Source organism: Phalangium opilio, unplaced genomic scaffold (genome assembly GCF_054372755.1).
Source record: "Phalangium opilio isolate 3A_F unplaced genomic scaffold, DU_Popi_V2 ptg000082l_1, whole genome shotgun sequence".
Classification (NCBI taxonomy): domain Eukaryota; kingdom Metazoa; phylum Arthropoda; class Arachnida; order Opiliones; family Phalangiidae; genus Phalangium; species Phalangium opilio.
Window position 1 is genome coordinate 18,186,570 of NW_028324189.1, and position 15,334 is coordinate 18,201,903.

At 35.4% G+C, this 15,334-nt stretch overlaps 1 protein-coding gene across 1 annotated transcript; it reads left to right on the forward strand.

Annotated features, from left to right (window-relative positions):
• The first annotated feature begins 13,757 nt into the window (after positions 1 to 13,757).
• Positions 13,758 to 14,828, forward strand: LOC149653533 (uncharacterized). The gene has a single exon (XM_089847010.1). It carries the CDS (start codon positions 13,758 to 13,760, stop codon positions 14,826 to 14,828), a length of 1,071 nt encoding a protein of 356 aa, XP_089703136.1.
• Positions 14,829 to 15,334: the final 506 nt, after the last annotated feature.

Here is a 15,334-nt window from a genome sequence, read left to right on the forward strand (position 1 = left end):
CTAGCTTAACACTTAAGTTTTGAGCTAATTTCAGGATTACAAGTGGGGACCTAAACCGTCTTCCAACCTTATATCTGGGGACATTTGTGTATAAATTATTAGATTTTGAATTAGTGTCGAAGCCTATATGGTTCCATCAGGTATTTCAATTTAATTTTTCACACTCGATAAATTTACAAGTGGGGACCTTCACTGTCATTTCAACAGACAAGTGGGGTCTTTAAACACACATTTTCAAATTTCATGTATATTTTAATTTTATAGTTAAAATATTGATTATCAGTATGAAATTTAAGTAATCAGTCCTATTTCTAGCTTAACACTTAAGTTTTGAGCTAATTTCAGGTTTACAAGTGGGGACCTAAACCGTCTTCCAACCTTATATCTGGGGACATTTGTGTATAAATTATTAGATTTTGAATTAGTGTTGAAGCCTATATGGTTCCATCAGGTATTTCAATTTCATTTTTCACACTCGATAAATTTACAAGTGGGGACCTTCACTGTCATTTCAACAGACAAGTGGGGTCTTTTAAACACACATTTTCTAATTTAATGTATATTTTAATTTTATAGTTTAAATATTGATTATTATAATGAAATTTAGGTAATCGGACCTTTTAAAGGCTTAACACTTAAGTTTTGAGCTAATTTCAGGTTTACAAGTGGGGACCTAAACCGTCTTCCAACCTTATATCTGGGGACATTTGTGTATAAATTATTAGATTTTGAATTAGTGTCGAAGCCTATATGGTTCCATAAGGTATTTCAATTTCATTTTTCACACTCGATAAATTTACAAGTGGGGACCTTCACTGTCATTTCAACAGACAAGTGGGGTCTTTAAACACACATTTTCAAATTTCATGTATATTTTAATTTTATAGTTTAAATATTGATTATTATAATGAAATTTAAGTAATCAGTCCTATTTCTAGCTTAACACTTAAGTTTTGAGCTAATTTCAGGTTTACAAGTGGGGACCTAAACCGTCTTCCAACCTTATATCTGGGGACATTTGTGTATAAATTATTAGGTTTTGAATTTGTGTCAAAGCCTATATAGTTCCATCTAGTATTTCAAATTCATTTTTCACACTCGATAAATTTACAAGTGGGGACCTTCACCGTCATTTCAACAGACAAGTGGGGTCTTTTAAACACACATTTTCTAATTTCATGTATATTTTAATTTTATAGTTTAAATATTGATTATTATAATGAAATTTAGGTAATCGGACCTTTTGAAGGCATAACACTTAAGTTTTGAGCTAATTTCAGGTTTACAAGTGGGGACCTAAACCGTCTTCCAACCTTATATCTGGGGACATTTGTGTATAAATTATTAGATTTTGAATTAGTGTCGAAGCCTATATGGTTCCATCAGGTATTTCAATTTCATTTTTCACACTCGATAAATTTATAAGTGGGGACCTTCACTGTCATTTCAACAGACAAGTGGGGTCTTTTAAACACACATTTTCTAATTTAATGTATATTTTAATTTTATAGTTTAAATATTGATTATTATAATGAAATTTAAGTAATCAGTCCTATTTCTAGCTTAACACTTAAGTTTTGAGCTAATTTCAGTCTTACAAGTGGGGATCTAAACCGTCTTCCAACCTTATATCTGGGGACATTTGTGTATAAATTATTAGATTTTGAATTAGTGTTGAAGCCTATATGGTTCCATCAGGTATTTCAATTTCATTTTTCACACTCGATAAATTTACAAGTGGGGACCTTCACCGTCATTTCAACAGACAAGTGGGGTCTTTTAAACACACATTTTCTAATTTCATGTATATTTTAATTTTATAGTTTAAATATTGATTATTATAATGAAATTTAAGTAATCAGTCCTATTTCTAGCTTAACACTTAAGTTTTGAGCTAATTTCAGGTTTACAAGTGGGGACCTAAACCGTCTTCCAACCTTATATCTGGGGACATTTGTGTATAAATTATTAGGTTTTGAATTTGTGTCAAAGCCTATATAGTTCCATCAAGTATTTCAAATTCATTTTTCACACTCGATAAATTTACAAGTGGGGACCTTCACCGTCATTTCAACAGACAAGTGGGGTCTTTTAAACACACATTTTCTAATTTCATGTATATTTTAATTTTATAGTTTAAATATTGATTATTATAATGAAATTTAGGTAATCGGACCTTTTGAAGGCATAACACTTAAGTTTTGAGCTAATTTCAGGTTTACAAGTGGGGACCTAAACCGTCTTCCAACCTTATATCTGGGGACATTTGTGTATAAATTATTAGATTTTGAATTAGTGTCGAAGCCTATATGGTTCCATCAGGTATTTCAATTTCATTTTTCACACTCGATAAATTTATAAGTGGGGACCTTCACTGTCATTTCAACAGACAAGTGGGGTCTTTTAAACACACATTTTCTAATTTAATGTATATTTTAATTTTATAGTTTAAATATTGATTATTATAATGAAATTTAAGTAATCAGTCCTATTTCTAGCTTAACACTTAAGTTTTGAGCTAATTTCAGTCTTACAAGTGGGGATCTAAACCGTCTTCCAACCTTATATCTGGGGACATTTGTGTATAAATTATTAGATTTTGAATTAGTGTTGAAGCCTTTATGGTTCCATCAGGTATTTCAATTTCATTTTTCACACTCGATAAATTTACAAGTGGGGACCTTCACCGTCATTTCAACAGACAAGTGGGGTCTTTTAAACACACATTTTCTAATTTCATGTATATTTTAATTTTATAGTTTAAATATTGATTATTATAATGAAATTTAGGTAATCGGACCTTTTGAAGGCATAACACTTAAGTTTTGAGCTAATTTCAGGTTTACAAGTGGGGACCTAAACCGTCTTCCAACCTTATATCTGGGGACATTTGTGTATAAATTATTAGATTTTGAATTAGTGTCGAAGCCTATATGGTTCCATCAGGTATTTCAATTTCATTTTTCACACTCGATAAATTTATAAGTGGGGACCTTCACTGTCATTTCAACAGACAAGTGGGGTCTTTTAAACACACATTTTCTAATTTAATGTATATTTTAATTTTATAGTTTAAATATTGATTATTATAATGAAATTTAAGTAATCAGTCCTATTTCTAGCTTAACACTTAAGTTTTGAGCTAATTTCAGTCTTACAAGTGGGGATCTAAACCGTCTTCCAACCTTATATCTGGGGACATTTGTGTATAAATTATTAGATTTTGAATTAGTGTTGAAGCCTATATGGTTCCATCAGGTATTTCAATTTCATTTTTCACACTCGATAAATTTACAAGTGGGGACCTTCACCGTCATTTCAACAGACAAGTGGGGTCTTTTAAACACACATTTTCTAATTTCATGTATATTTTAATTTTATAGTTTAAATATTGATTATTATAATGAAATTTAAGTAATCAGTCCTATTTCTAGCTTAACACTTAAGTTTTGAGCTAATTTCAGGTTTACAAGTGGGGACCTAAACCGTCTTCCAACCTTATATCTGGGGACATTTGTGTATAAATTATTAGGTTTTGAATTTGTGTCAAAGCCTATATAGTTCCATCAAGTATTTCAAATTCATTTTTCACACTCGATAAATTTACAAGTGGGGACCTTCACCGTCATTTCAACAGACAAGTGGGGTCTTTTAAACACACATTTTCTAATTTCATGTATATTTTAATTTTATAGTTTAAATATTGATTATTATAATGAAATTTAGGTAATCGGACCTTTTGAAGGCATAACACTTAAGTTTTGAGCTAATTTCAGGTTTACAAGTGGGGACCTAAACCGTCTTCCAACCTTATATCTGGGGACATTTGTGTATAAATTATTAGATTTTGAATTAGTGTCGAAGCCTATATGGTTCCATCAGGTATTTCAATTTCATTTTTCACACTCGATAAATTTATAAGTGGGGACCTTCACTGTCATTTCAACAGACAAGTGGGGTCTTTTAAACACACATTTTCTAATTTAATGTATATTTTAATTTTATAGTTTAAATATTGATTATTATAATGAAATTTAAGTAATCAGTACTATTTCTAGCTTAACACTTAAGTTTTGAGCTAATTTCAGTCTTACAAGTGGGGATCTAAACCGTCTTCCAACCTTATATCTGGGGACATTTGTGTATAAATTATTAGATTTTGAATTAGTGTTGAAGCCTTTATGGTTCCATCAGGTATTTCAATTTCATTTTTCACACTCGATAAATTTACAAGTGGGGACCTTCACCGTCATTTCAACAGACAAGTGGGGTCTTTTAAACACACATTTTCTAATTTCATGTATATTTTAATTTTATAGTTTAAATATTGATTATTATAATGAAATTTAGGTAATCGGACCTTTTGAAGGCATAACACTTAAGTTTTGAGCTAATTTCAGGTTTACAAGTGGGGACCTAAACCGTCTTCCAACCTTATATCTGGGGACATTTGTGTATAAATTATTAGATTTTGAATTAGTGTCGAAGCCTATATGGTTCCATCAGGTATTTCAATTTCATTTTTCACACTCGATAAATTTATAAGTGGGGACCTTCACTGTCATTTCAACAGACAAGTGGGGTCTTTTAAACACACATTTTCTAATTTAATGTATATTTTAATTTTATAGTTTAAATATTGATTATTATAATGAAATTTAAGTAATCAGTCCTATTTCTAGCTTAACACTTAAGTTTTGAGCTAATTTCAGTCTTACAAGTGGGGATCTAAACCGTCTTCCAACCTTATATCTGGGGACATTTGTGTATAAATTATTAGATTTTGAATTAGTGTTGAAGCCTATATGGTTCCATCAGGTATTTCAATTTCATTTTTCACACTCGATAAATTTACAAGTGGGGACCTTCACCGTCATTTCAACAGACAAGTGGGGTCTTTTAAACACACATTTTCTAATTTCATGTATATTTTAATTTTATAGTTTAAATATTGATTATTATAATGAAATTTAAGTAATCAGTCCTATTTCTAGCTTAACACTTAAGTTTTGAGCTAATTTCAGGTTTACAAGTGGGGACCTAAACCGTCTTCCAACCTTATATCTGGGGACATTTGTGTATAAATTATTAGGTTTTGAATTTGTGTCAAAGCCTATATAGTTCCATCAAGTATTTCAAATTCATTTTTCACACTCGATAAATTTACAAGTGGGGACCTTCACCGTCATTTCAACAGACAAGTGGGGTCTTTTAAACACACATTTTCTAATTTCATGTATATTTTAATTTTATAGTTTAAATATTGATTATTATAATGAAATTTAGGTAATCGGACCTTTTGAAGGCATAACACTTAAGTTTTGAGCTAATTTCAGGTTTACAAGTGGGGACCTAAACCGTCTTCCAACCTTATATCTGGGGACATTTGTGTATAAATTATTAGATTTTGAATTAGTGTCGAAGCCTATATGGTTCCATCAGGTATTTCAATTTCATTTTTCACACTCGATAAATTTATAAGTGGGGACCTTCACTGTCATTTCAACAGACAAGTGGGGTCTTTTAAACACACATTTTATAATTTAATGTATATTTTAATTTTATAGTTTAAATATTGATTATTATAATGAAATTTAAGTAATCAGTCCTATTTCTAGCTTAACACTTAAGTTTTGAGCTAATTTCAGTCTTACAAGTGGGGATCTAAACCGTCTTCCAACCTTATATCTGGGGACATTTGTGTATAAATTATTAGATTTTGAATTAGTGTTGAAGCCTATATGGTTCCATCAGGTATTTCAATTTCATTTTTCACACTCGATAAATTTACAAGTGGGGACCTTCACCGTCATTTCAACAGACAAGTGGGGTCTTTTAAACACACATTTTCTAATTTCATGTATATTTTAATTTTATAGTTTAAATATTGATTATTATAATGAAATTTAAGTAATCAGTCCTATTTCTAGCTTAACACTTAAGTTTTGAGCTAATTTCAGGTTTACAAGTGGGGACCTAAACCGTCTTCCAACCTTATATCTGGGGACATTTGTGTATAAATTATTAGGTTTTGAATTTGTGTCAAAGCTTATATAGTTCCATCAAGTATTTCAAATTCATTTTTCACACTCGATAAATTTACAAGTGGGGACCTTCACCGTCATTTCAACAGACAAGTGGGGTCTTTTAAACACACATTTTCTAATTTCATGTATATTTTAATTTTATAGTTTAAATATTGATTATTATAATGAAATTTAGGTAATCGGACCTTTTGAAGGCATAACACTTAAGTTTTGAGCTAATTTCAGGTTTACAAGTGGGGAACTAAACCGTCTTCCAACCTTATATCTGGGGACATTTGTGTATAAATTATTAGATTTTGAATTAGTGTCGAAGCCTATATGGTTCCATCAGGTATTTTAATTTCATTTTTCACACTCGATAAATTTATAAGTGGGGACCTTCACTGTCATTTCAACAGACAAGTGGGGTCTTTTAAACACACATTTTCTAATTTAATGTATATTTTAATTTTATAGTTTAAATATTTATTATTATAATGAAATTTAAGTAATCAGTCCTATTTCTAGCTTAACACTTAAGTTTTGAGCTAATTTCAGTCTTACAAGTGAGGATCTAAACCGTCTTCCAACCTTATATCTGGGGACATTTGTGTATAAATTATTAGATTTTGAATTAGTGTTGAAGCCTATATGGTTCCATCAGGTATTTCAATTTCATTTTTCACACTCGATAAATTTACAAGTGGGGACCTTCACTGTCATTTCAACAGACAAGTGGGGTCTTTAAACACACATTTTCAAATTTCATGTATATTTTAATTTTATAGTTAAAATATTGATTATCAGAATGAAATTTAAGTAATCAGTCCTATTTCTAGCTTAACACTTAAGTTTTGAGCTGATTTCAGGTTTACAAGTGGGGACCTAAACAGTCTTCCTACCTTATATCTGGGGACATTTTTTGATTATACACTTTCAAGATCCACGCAGTGACTTCATTGACAAGTGGGGACTTTCACCTAGCGACATCTATATCTGAAATTTGAAAGTAATCTGGAATAAAGGTCCCCATTTATGCGGTGAAAATATCGTGTGTTTTCAGGTCCCTACATATAAATGTCTTGGGTTCTTTTTCCACAGCGAGTGTTTAATTATATGCTTTACGGCGCTCAACTAATTATGAAATCCTCTTTTTTTAATGAACTATAGTTAATTGGGTCCTCAGATGTCAATCACTCCTTACCGGTCCCCAAGTGTCAATCGTGTGCCCGTAGTGGTGTGTGTGTGTGTGTCTGTCTGTTGTTACACCCACGTGACCGCGTTCGCAGTTTGCAAATCGGAGCAAACGTGTTCTCAATTTCCGGAAATTTCGAAAATTGTATTACACTTACAGGCTATTAGTCCATTGCCTCTGGTCTTTGTCCATCCCACATGGACACCAGTCTGTACACACTGGCTTCTAATCCCCACCCTCTTGTGGTCTTTGTCCATCCCACATGGACACCAGTCTGTCCACACTGGCTTCTAATCACCACCGTCATCTGCTCTTTGTCCATCCCACATGGACACCAGTCTGTACACCTGGCTTCTAACACCACCATCTTCTGGTCTTTGTTTTTGTCCATCCCACATGGACACCAGTCTGTACACACTGGTTTCTAATCACCACCGTCATCTGCTCTTTGTCCATCCCACATGGACACCAGTCTGTACACCTGGCTTCTAACACCACCATCTTCTGGTCTTTGTTTTTGTCCATCCCACATGGACACCAGTCTGTCCACACTGGCTTCTAATCACCACCGTCATCTGCTCTTTGTCCATCCCACATGGACACCAGTCTGTACACCTGGCTTCTAACACCACCATCTTCTGGTCATTGTTTTTGTCCATCCCACATGGACACCAGTCTGCACACCTGGCTTCTACTCCATCATCATCGTTAAGGTTAAGACATACGCGGCGATCGGCCAGGGTTACGAGAAACGTCCGGCCTCCCTAAGGTGGGGCTTCCACCAAAGGTTCACGCAATTGCGCTGTTCTTATCCATGGCTGCAATTCGAAACCCTTATATACTACCTATTTTAGTAAGGCGAAGCAACCGGCGTATGCTTCATTTCAAACTCCAATATTAGTCAAGTCTCTCAAGAATGTTTAATTGTTCTTTTTAGCCATATCGTAGTATACGATAGGCTTTTAGTTTGACCCGAGCCGTCGTAGTAGTAGTAGTAGTGGCCGGGGTTGTCGCTTCGTTATCGTCAGATTTTAGCTTAAAAGGAACTTTATATTACCACAACCCACTCATAGGGGTTACTGGGCTCGGTTAGAGATTTAATTATAATTAAAATTTTTTCAGGTCAGACCCAGGAATCGAACCCGGGTCTCTGGTGTAGTAGACAAACGTTCTAACCACTAAACCATAGAGACTTGATAGAAACTCCGAGTTTTTTATTATTTATTTTTATCTCTAAAATGTCGGGGTGATATGGGGTGGGGTACCTCTTAATCTGTGGGGTCGGAAACTTTTGAATTTTTATCTGTGGGGTCGGATACTTATGAATTTGTATGTTTGGGGTTTTTATATTTATTTTCTTTTTATGTATGTGCTAATTAAATAGATAACGATTTTTCTACCGCGCTCCTCATGTGTTTCGTTCTCGTTTGGTAGCTATCGTCATCTATGTTATGTTTGACTGGAACGTTTTGGCGGTTAATTCAAATGTGGGTTTAGATAGAGCTAACATAATTTTAAATGAGCGTTATGCGTTTGATCATTTTAGCATTGCTAAAGGTAATTCGAGGGGATAATCACTAAAATGCGTAATCACTATAACTAAAGTTTCTCTTTCAAACGTTTCTGGGCATAAGTCCTTGTTAGAAATTTATAAGATGCGATAAGTGTGCATCGGCATAAGTCTATGTTGTAAACTCATCGAGGGGATTATCACTAAAAACTATCTGTTCTTCGATTCGCCGGAATATTAGAATTACAGCATAAGTAAATTATACGGTTATAATTTAATCACTGTTTAGAGTGGGGAATCGAGGGGCTATTCACTCTGATTTTATGCACGGTAAATCATTTAAGCATTGTAAAAGATAGCGCTATTCACTCATTAGGGTAAGGTATAGAGGGGTTATCCACTCATTAGGGTAGGGTATAGAGGGGCTATTCACTCGTACGATATGGCTACTATTACGAGCCCTTGGGCCGTCTTGTTTAAAACGATGTAACGTTCAATAAGGCGAATAACTAACGAAGAAAATATTAAATATTAATTATATTCATTTTAATATTTAAGATAATCTTGTTTCTCAATTTAAAATTAATACGGAAAGAGTTAAAAAGCAGTCTATGTTTTTGTCTGTGTGTGTCCGTCCGTTGTTACAGTAGTGCGTTGCGTTAGAAGTTCGTTTTGTTTTGATATGTAAAGGAATCCTACAGAACCATCATATTCCCTTTATCCTTAATATAAAGTGAATATGTGGAAATATTTTTCGTAATTATGATGCATTTAGTACATTTGTAGCTTTAAAGCTCTATTTCATTTTGATATTCCAAAGATTTTTTTTAATATTATTATTTAAAATGGATGTTTATATATTACTTAAGCTATACTACATCTGTTTATAGCATAATCCTTTCTAAAATCATAGTGAATACAAGCACAACGCTGCTATGTTGGTCAAATGAACTCTTATTTGTCAATAGGCCTAGTGAACCAAAAAGTAAAAGTTTGGGTTTGGTTTTCGTTTCTGTATGCAGAGACATTAACGGTTCAGAGTGAGCCGAAAGTTAAATACACTTTTAAATAATTAGGCTTAGATTTATAATCATGGTGGAAATCTGGGTCGCGTTCAGCAGAGCCTCGCGTTGCTGAACGCGGTCCAGGGATTTTGTTTTTGAATTTTGACGTCACGGTGCTTAGCGCTGAGCTAGCGCGGTCTTCAAAGAAAATAGTCTGCTTTTTTGATAACGTGACGTAAAACGCGTAGTTCTCAGCTTGGCGAAAAAACCATGGAGGAATTAATACAAATAGCTCTATGGGACTATAGCTATTTAATTGGCGTGAAACCAGTTGATCACGCGAGAATTTTAAGAGATATGTTAGTTTCTAAATTTAATTATAAAAGTTGTTATCTATCTCTATAAATATGTTATCCTACAATTTTTGTTAAGCCTTGGTACCTTGCACGCTTTATTGCGCTAGCGTCATTTATAAAACGCCGATGACCCGTTTTTCCCCCATCGGATGATTTTAATGTGTACAAGTATATCATTATTGGATGTAAAATGTCGTCTGATTTACAGTAAATTTGCTATGCTTTGTATACTGCTTTAATATTTCATAAATTTTAACTTAAGAAACATTTCCATATCTGGGTAAATAAGTTTGTAAGTAGTCGTCTTGACTCGGAGAGGTAATATTTTGGTTTTCCCAACTTGATTAAAAATCTCTCATTGGATATAATACTGTTGGACCTACGTCGTTTTATCGCGGATTAAGGAACTTTAACCAAGGAAAATGCTAAAGCAATTAGTTCACCTTGAGACTCATTTCTGACCTATGAGAATAAACTGGGGTACAATTTTGTTCGAGTTTCACATTTTTCGTAACTAAAACTTTATTATATTTTAATATGAAATATAAATTTAGGATTTGGCTAATGATTTATAAATTTTTCAACTTAATTCACCGCTTTAGCTAAGCCTCGAAGTTAAAATCGACACTGAGGCGTGCATTAAAGTGATTTGAACGGTTGAACCTATAAGGCGCATCATAATTTTTAGTGGCGATCCTTTATTATAAATGTATGTATCGGTAGTTGTTATATAACATCTTTAATCAAGCAATTCAACTTATTTATTGTGGCTTTTTATAACTAATAGTTCGTTATCTGAGAAGTCTATTTCTCTTTCTACCCAATTCTCCGCGAGTGAAAAATTAAATGTTGCGAATAGAATTAAAATCTTTAATCAGGATTATCAGTTAATGCTTTATATAAGACCAAACTTACTCCCAAAAAACACGTCGGATTGTGTAACTATTTCATTGTTCGATTATGTTTAACTCAATTTTCATTTAAAACTAATAGTATATGAAATTAAACCCCTCTTGTTGCTCACTAAAGTTTTCTCTATGAGTCACATTATTTAAATTATTATTATTATAATAGTAAGGATTAAGGGTAAACATTTTAGCACTCTTAAGGTAGCGCTACTCACTCTAGTACTCTGCTATGGGTCAGAATGTTAAGGGTAGTGCATCGAGGGGCTACTCACACAAAATTTTCTGTACGTCTTTTAAGGGTTAAGCATATGATACGGGTAATCATTTTATCGCTGTTAAAGGCTTCATATTGGTGGGCGACTCTCTCACGCTTTCCGTTCTTGTCACTTAAGTACGGTACTCTGTGACTACTATTATAAGCGCAGCCCTTGGGTCATCTTGTTTAAATAAACTAAGGGCTTACAATCATGGCTCGAACCTGAAAACTTTCAATATCTGGGACTTCAGTTATTCCATTTCGTTCATTTATCTTTTACGCTTTCTAAACTTTGTCCACAAAAACAGTATTAATTAATATATCTAAGATGGTAAATTGTTAAGGTTTCAAATTACTGAAAATTAACGTAAATAGGAAATTAACGCTCAAGTACTGTACGGTAAAGTTTTTGGGAAACTAGTAACAGTGTCATTTTCAAATGCTCTGGGCGTTCAACAATATTCGTATTTAAAATTTTAATGTTTGTAATCAGGACTTACCATATTTTCATACAGGCTCGTTGCGGTTACGTTATAAACGAGACCGTCCATATTTCTCTGAGACAGAAGTCGAAAAATATCTACGGCGAAAAATAGAGTCGTTTTATAATAATGACAAAGAATTAACAATTACTCTGCTACTTTAGAATTATTTTTGCTTGATTTATTGTTGTTTAAGAATCTGTAACACCATGAATGTTTTAGAAGTGGTTTCGTTGTGTCTGCAGATCCCTTGAAATTAAGGCCGTAAAGAACGTTCTCAAGACCCGTAGCATATAAGCTTTATGTTTAACCCCTAATAGATCATGGTTTTATTAAAATGGTTAGTTTCTCCATATTATTATTATAATAAACCGCGTGGACGTGTTTTTAAATAGCTCGTGTAAGTTTTAATTTGTGTCTCGCGCTTTTTATCTTTTTTGAACCTTTCGCTCCATCGCCAAGGCTTAGCGATTCTACCCTTCAAAACTAGGAACTATTGACCTGGACTTGGACTTGTTCTTCGCACTTTTGCCTCTTCACTAACGCGACTTCACTACAGGTCAGACAGTTCGTTTCGCACTCCTTTTGTTGTCGATTTTTCCTATGGCTCCGTCGAAAGACGACTGCGTCAGGTGTAAACAGAAGTTTTATGGGAAGCAAACTTCTACGAAGTGCGCAAGTGGATGTAACAGAAGGGCGCACAGCAAGTGCCTGAGTGGCAATTCGTTTACGTGCACTGACTGTGAAACCACGAAGGTCAAGGGAATTGCAAACACAAGCTCTAGGCCGTCGGCGGATGGTTTATCCCCGGCTACTCTATCTTCCGTAACACTTGACGATGTTCATGAGGCTTTTCACAACCTTCTTAAGGTCGACAGCCTCACAAGAGATCCCGATTCCATCCTGAATCACATTTTACGCAAACTGGACCAAATGCAATACCAATTGGTGAATCTTTCTTCTACGGTCGATGCATTGGAAACTAAACTTGCGATTGCTGAGCGAGAGAAGGAGACGCGGCGTCGGGAAAACTCCGAATTACTCACGGCACTTTCTTCCTCTGGACCGTCTTGCAACGTTACTAATGGCAAACCCACTGATTCACGGAGCGAGCCCAGTTACCGACGCTACCTATTCCGTGTTCATTTGCTGCGATGGCTAGCCGCAATGGTCCGCTGCTTCAACCACCACGCCAGACTCAACAGACCCGACCTATGCAGGCTGTGAAAAAGGGATCGGCCACGGCTTCACGGTTGAAAATTGCGATTCGTGGCCCTAAACCGGCGCCTAGGGCTTTATTTGTAAGCTAATTGGATGAATCACTGCTTTCTGGAGATTTTCAGGCTGCTCTCGTGGAAGATCACGGGATAATATCGGCTCAGTGTATCCGTTTGCGACCAAAAAATCCTAAGGCGCGGCACTAATCCTTTTACGTGACGTGTACTGATCCGAAGGAGTTTGATGCCCTCGATGTCACTAATATCTGGCCTGCTGACTGCATCATTGCGAACTTTACTGGGGTTCCACGTGATAATCACAAACACGAGTCGGAATTGCTAAAGGACAGTCCCTCAACCACTTCTAACTAATGACAGTACAGCTAACAATAGGATACCAGAATGTAAGAGGATTAAGAACTAAATCTCAGGAATTTTTGGACCATGTCATAGGGCAGGATTGAGATATTATTTGTATAACTGAAACTTGGTTTGGGGATGTGCAATTCAACACTGATTACTTTCCTAATTCGTATGTAATATATAGAGCAGATCGTCCCGATCCTAATTTTCGGAATGTCCGAGGGGGAGGGGCTCTGATTGCAGTGAAAAGAACCTTGAAATCTTTTCGCCGTAGTGACCTAGAGCCTACTGCATAGTGTGTCTTTGTCGAAGTTCAAACAAGCGACAACCGTTCGTTGTTAATATTTAATGGTTATTTTCGTCCATCCAACGACGATGGGCAGTACAAAAATTTTAGCGACTGCTTGATACCAAAATTACAGGGCAACGACCACGATCTTATGCTGTTGGGTGACTTCAATCTCCCAAACGTTGACTGGGAAACCTACGGCACTCAGGGCTGCTCCTCCATCACGAAAACTAAAGCGCTCCACGTTTTTGAAATTTGTTATAGCCTTAACTTAAATAAAATTAATGCTAGACCAGTTGATGCTAACCTGTTGGATCTATGCTTAACAAATATTAATGGATTATCTATTGTCCCTTTATCCAATCCCTTTGTTAAAATTGACAAATTTCACCCCCCATTTCAAATCACTTACACGGTAGCTACCTCTTCACTGAAGACCACTATACCACCCCGCTTTCAATACCATAAAGGCGATTATGACCTATTATACTCTATAGTCCGCGATACTGACTGGAATCCTGTTCTATCTTCACGGGAGCTTGACTTCTGTGTAGCACAGCTGGCCAAAAATGTACAACTCGCCATGCAAATGGCTATACCGATTAGTTCTTCTCGCACTCACAATAAATTCCCGATTTGGTACTCTCGCGAACTGCAAGTAGCAATAGGCAGGAAAAAATACTATTACAGGAAAAAATGTCGGTCGGGCGCGTTGGATGACTTTGTTGAATTCAAACGACTAAGGGCTGTAGTTAAGAGATTGACGGTTAGGGACCGCAATGCAGAAACTAGTCGAATTTGCTTGGAGGCTAGAAGTCATCCCAAAACGTTTTGGTGTTATGTTAATGGCAACATTCGGGCAACTTCAGAACCTATTACCCTCAAGGTTGATGCTACCATTATTACGGAGCCTGAAAAATTAGCCGCAGAATTCGGTTCACACTTCTCTAGCATCTCCGTTGACTCTACAAGGCCGGATAATATTTCCTCGATTGAGAGCCACAATCTCCTCACTGGCCTTTACACCGACCAAAAGATATTGTCCACCGACATCTTTGGAGCTATTAAGGCTCTGCCGCTTAAATTCTCCACTGGCGTCGATGAGATCCCGTTCTTTATTGTAAAAGGCTGCGCGACGATTCTGCTACCCGTACTTACTCACATCTTCAATCTCTCTCTCTCGAGCTCAGGCAATTTCCAGCTCAATGGTAAAGGGCAATAATAGTCCCCATATACAAAAGTGGTTCAGCTCATGACGTGAAAAACTACAGGCCGATTTCCCTTTTGTGTGTCTTTGCCAAAGTCTTTGACAGAGTCATGCATACGCACTTGCAACGGTGTTCAAAATGTTCCCTTATGACTGCCAGCACGGTTTTCAACAGGGTAGGAGCATAGATTCCAATCTTATAGCTTTCCTAGATTATGTGGCACCAGAGGTGGAAAGCCGTGGTCAGGTAGACGTTAAAGGGTATGGGAATTTACAATTTCATATCATATTTTAGCACGAAAGTGGTATTATATTACACTTTCAAGTCTCTACTTTCAAAATATAAAATTTTTAATATAATTGAACCAAAGTTTCTATTTTTAAAATCCATTGGAAAATCACGAAAACTCAGCTTCGATATATAAATTATTTTGTCTTGTCAGCTTGTTCGGTTGGTTTATGACATCACACGGGCAAACCTATACAAGCGAGCGCGAGCGCGAGCTATACCCGTCTCGTGC

What these genes read in the sequence shown, in the direction of transcription:
- LOC149653533 (XM_089847010.1), top strand. Translation starts at nt 13,758, where the DNA reads ATGCTGTTGGGTGACTTCAATCTCCCAAACGTTGACTGGGAAACCTAC.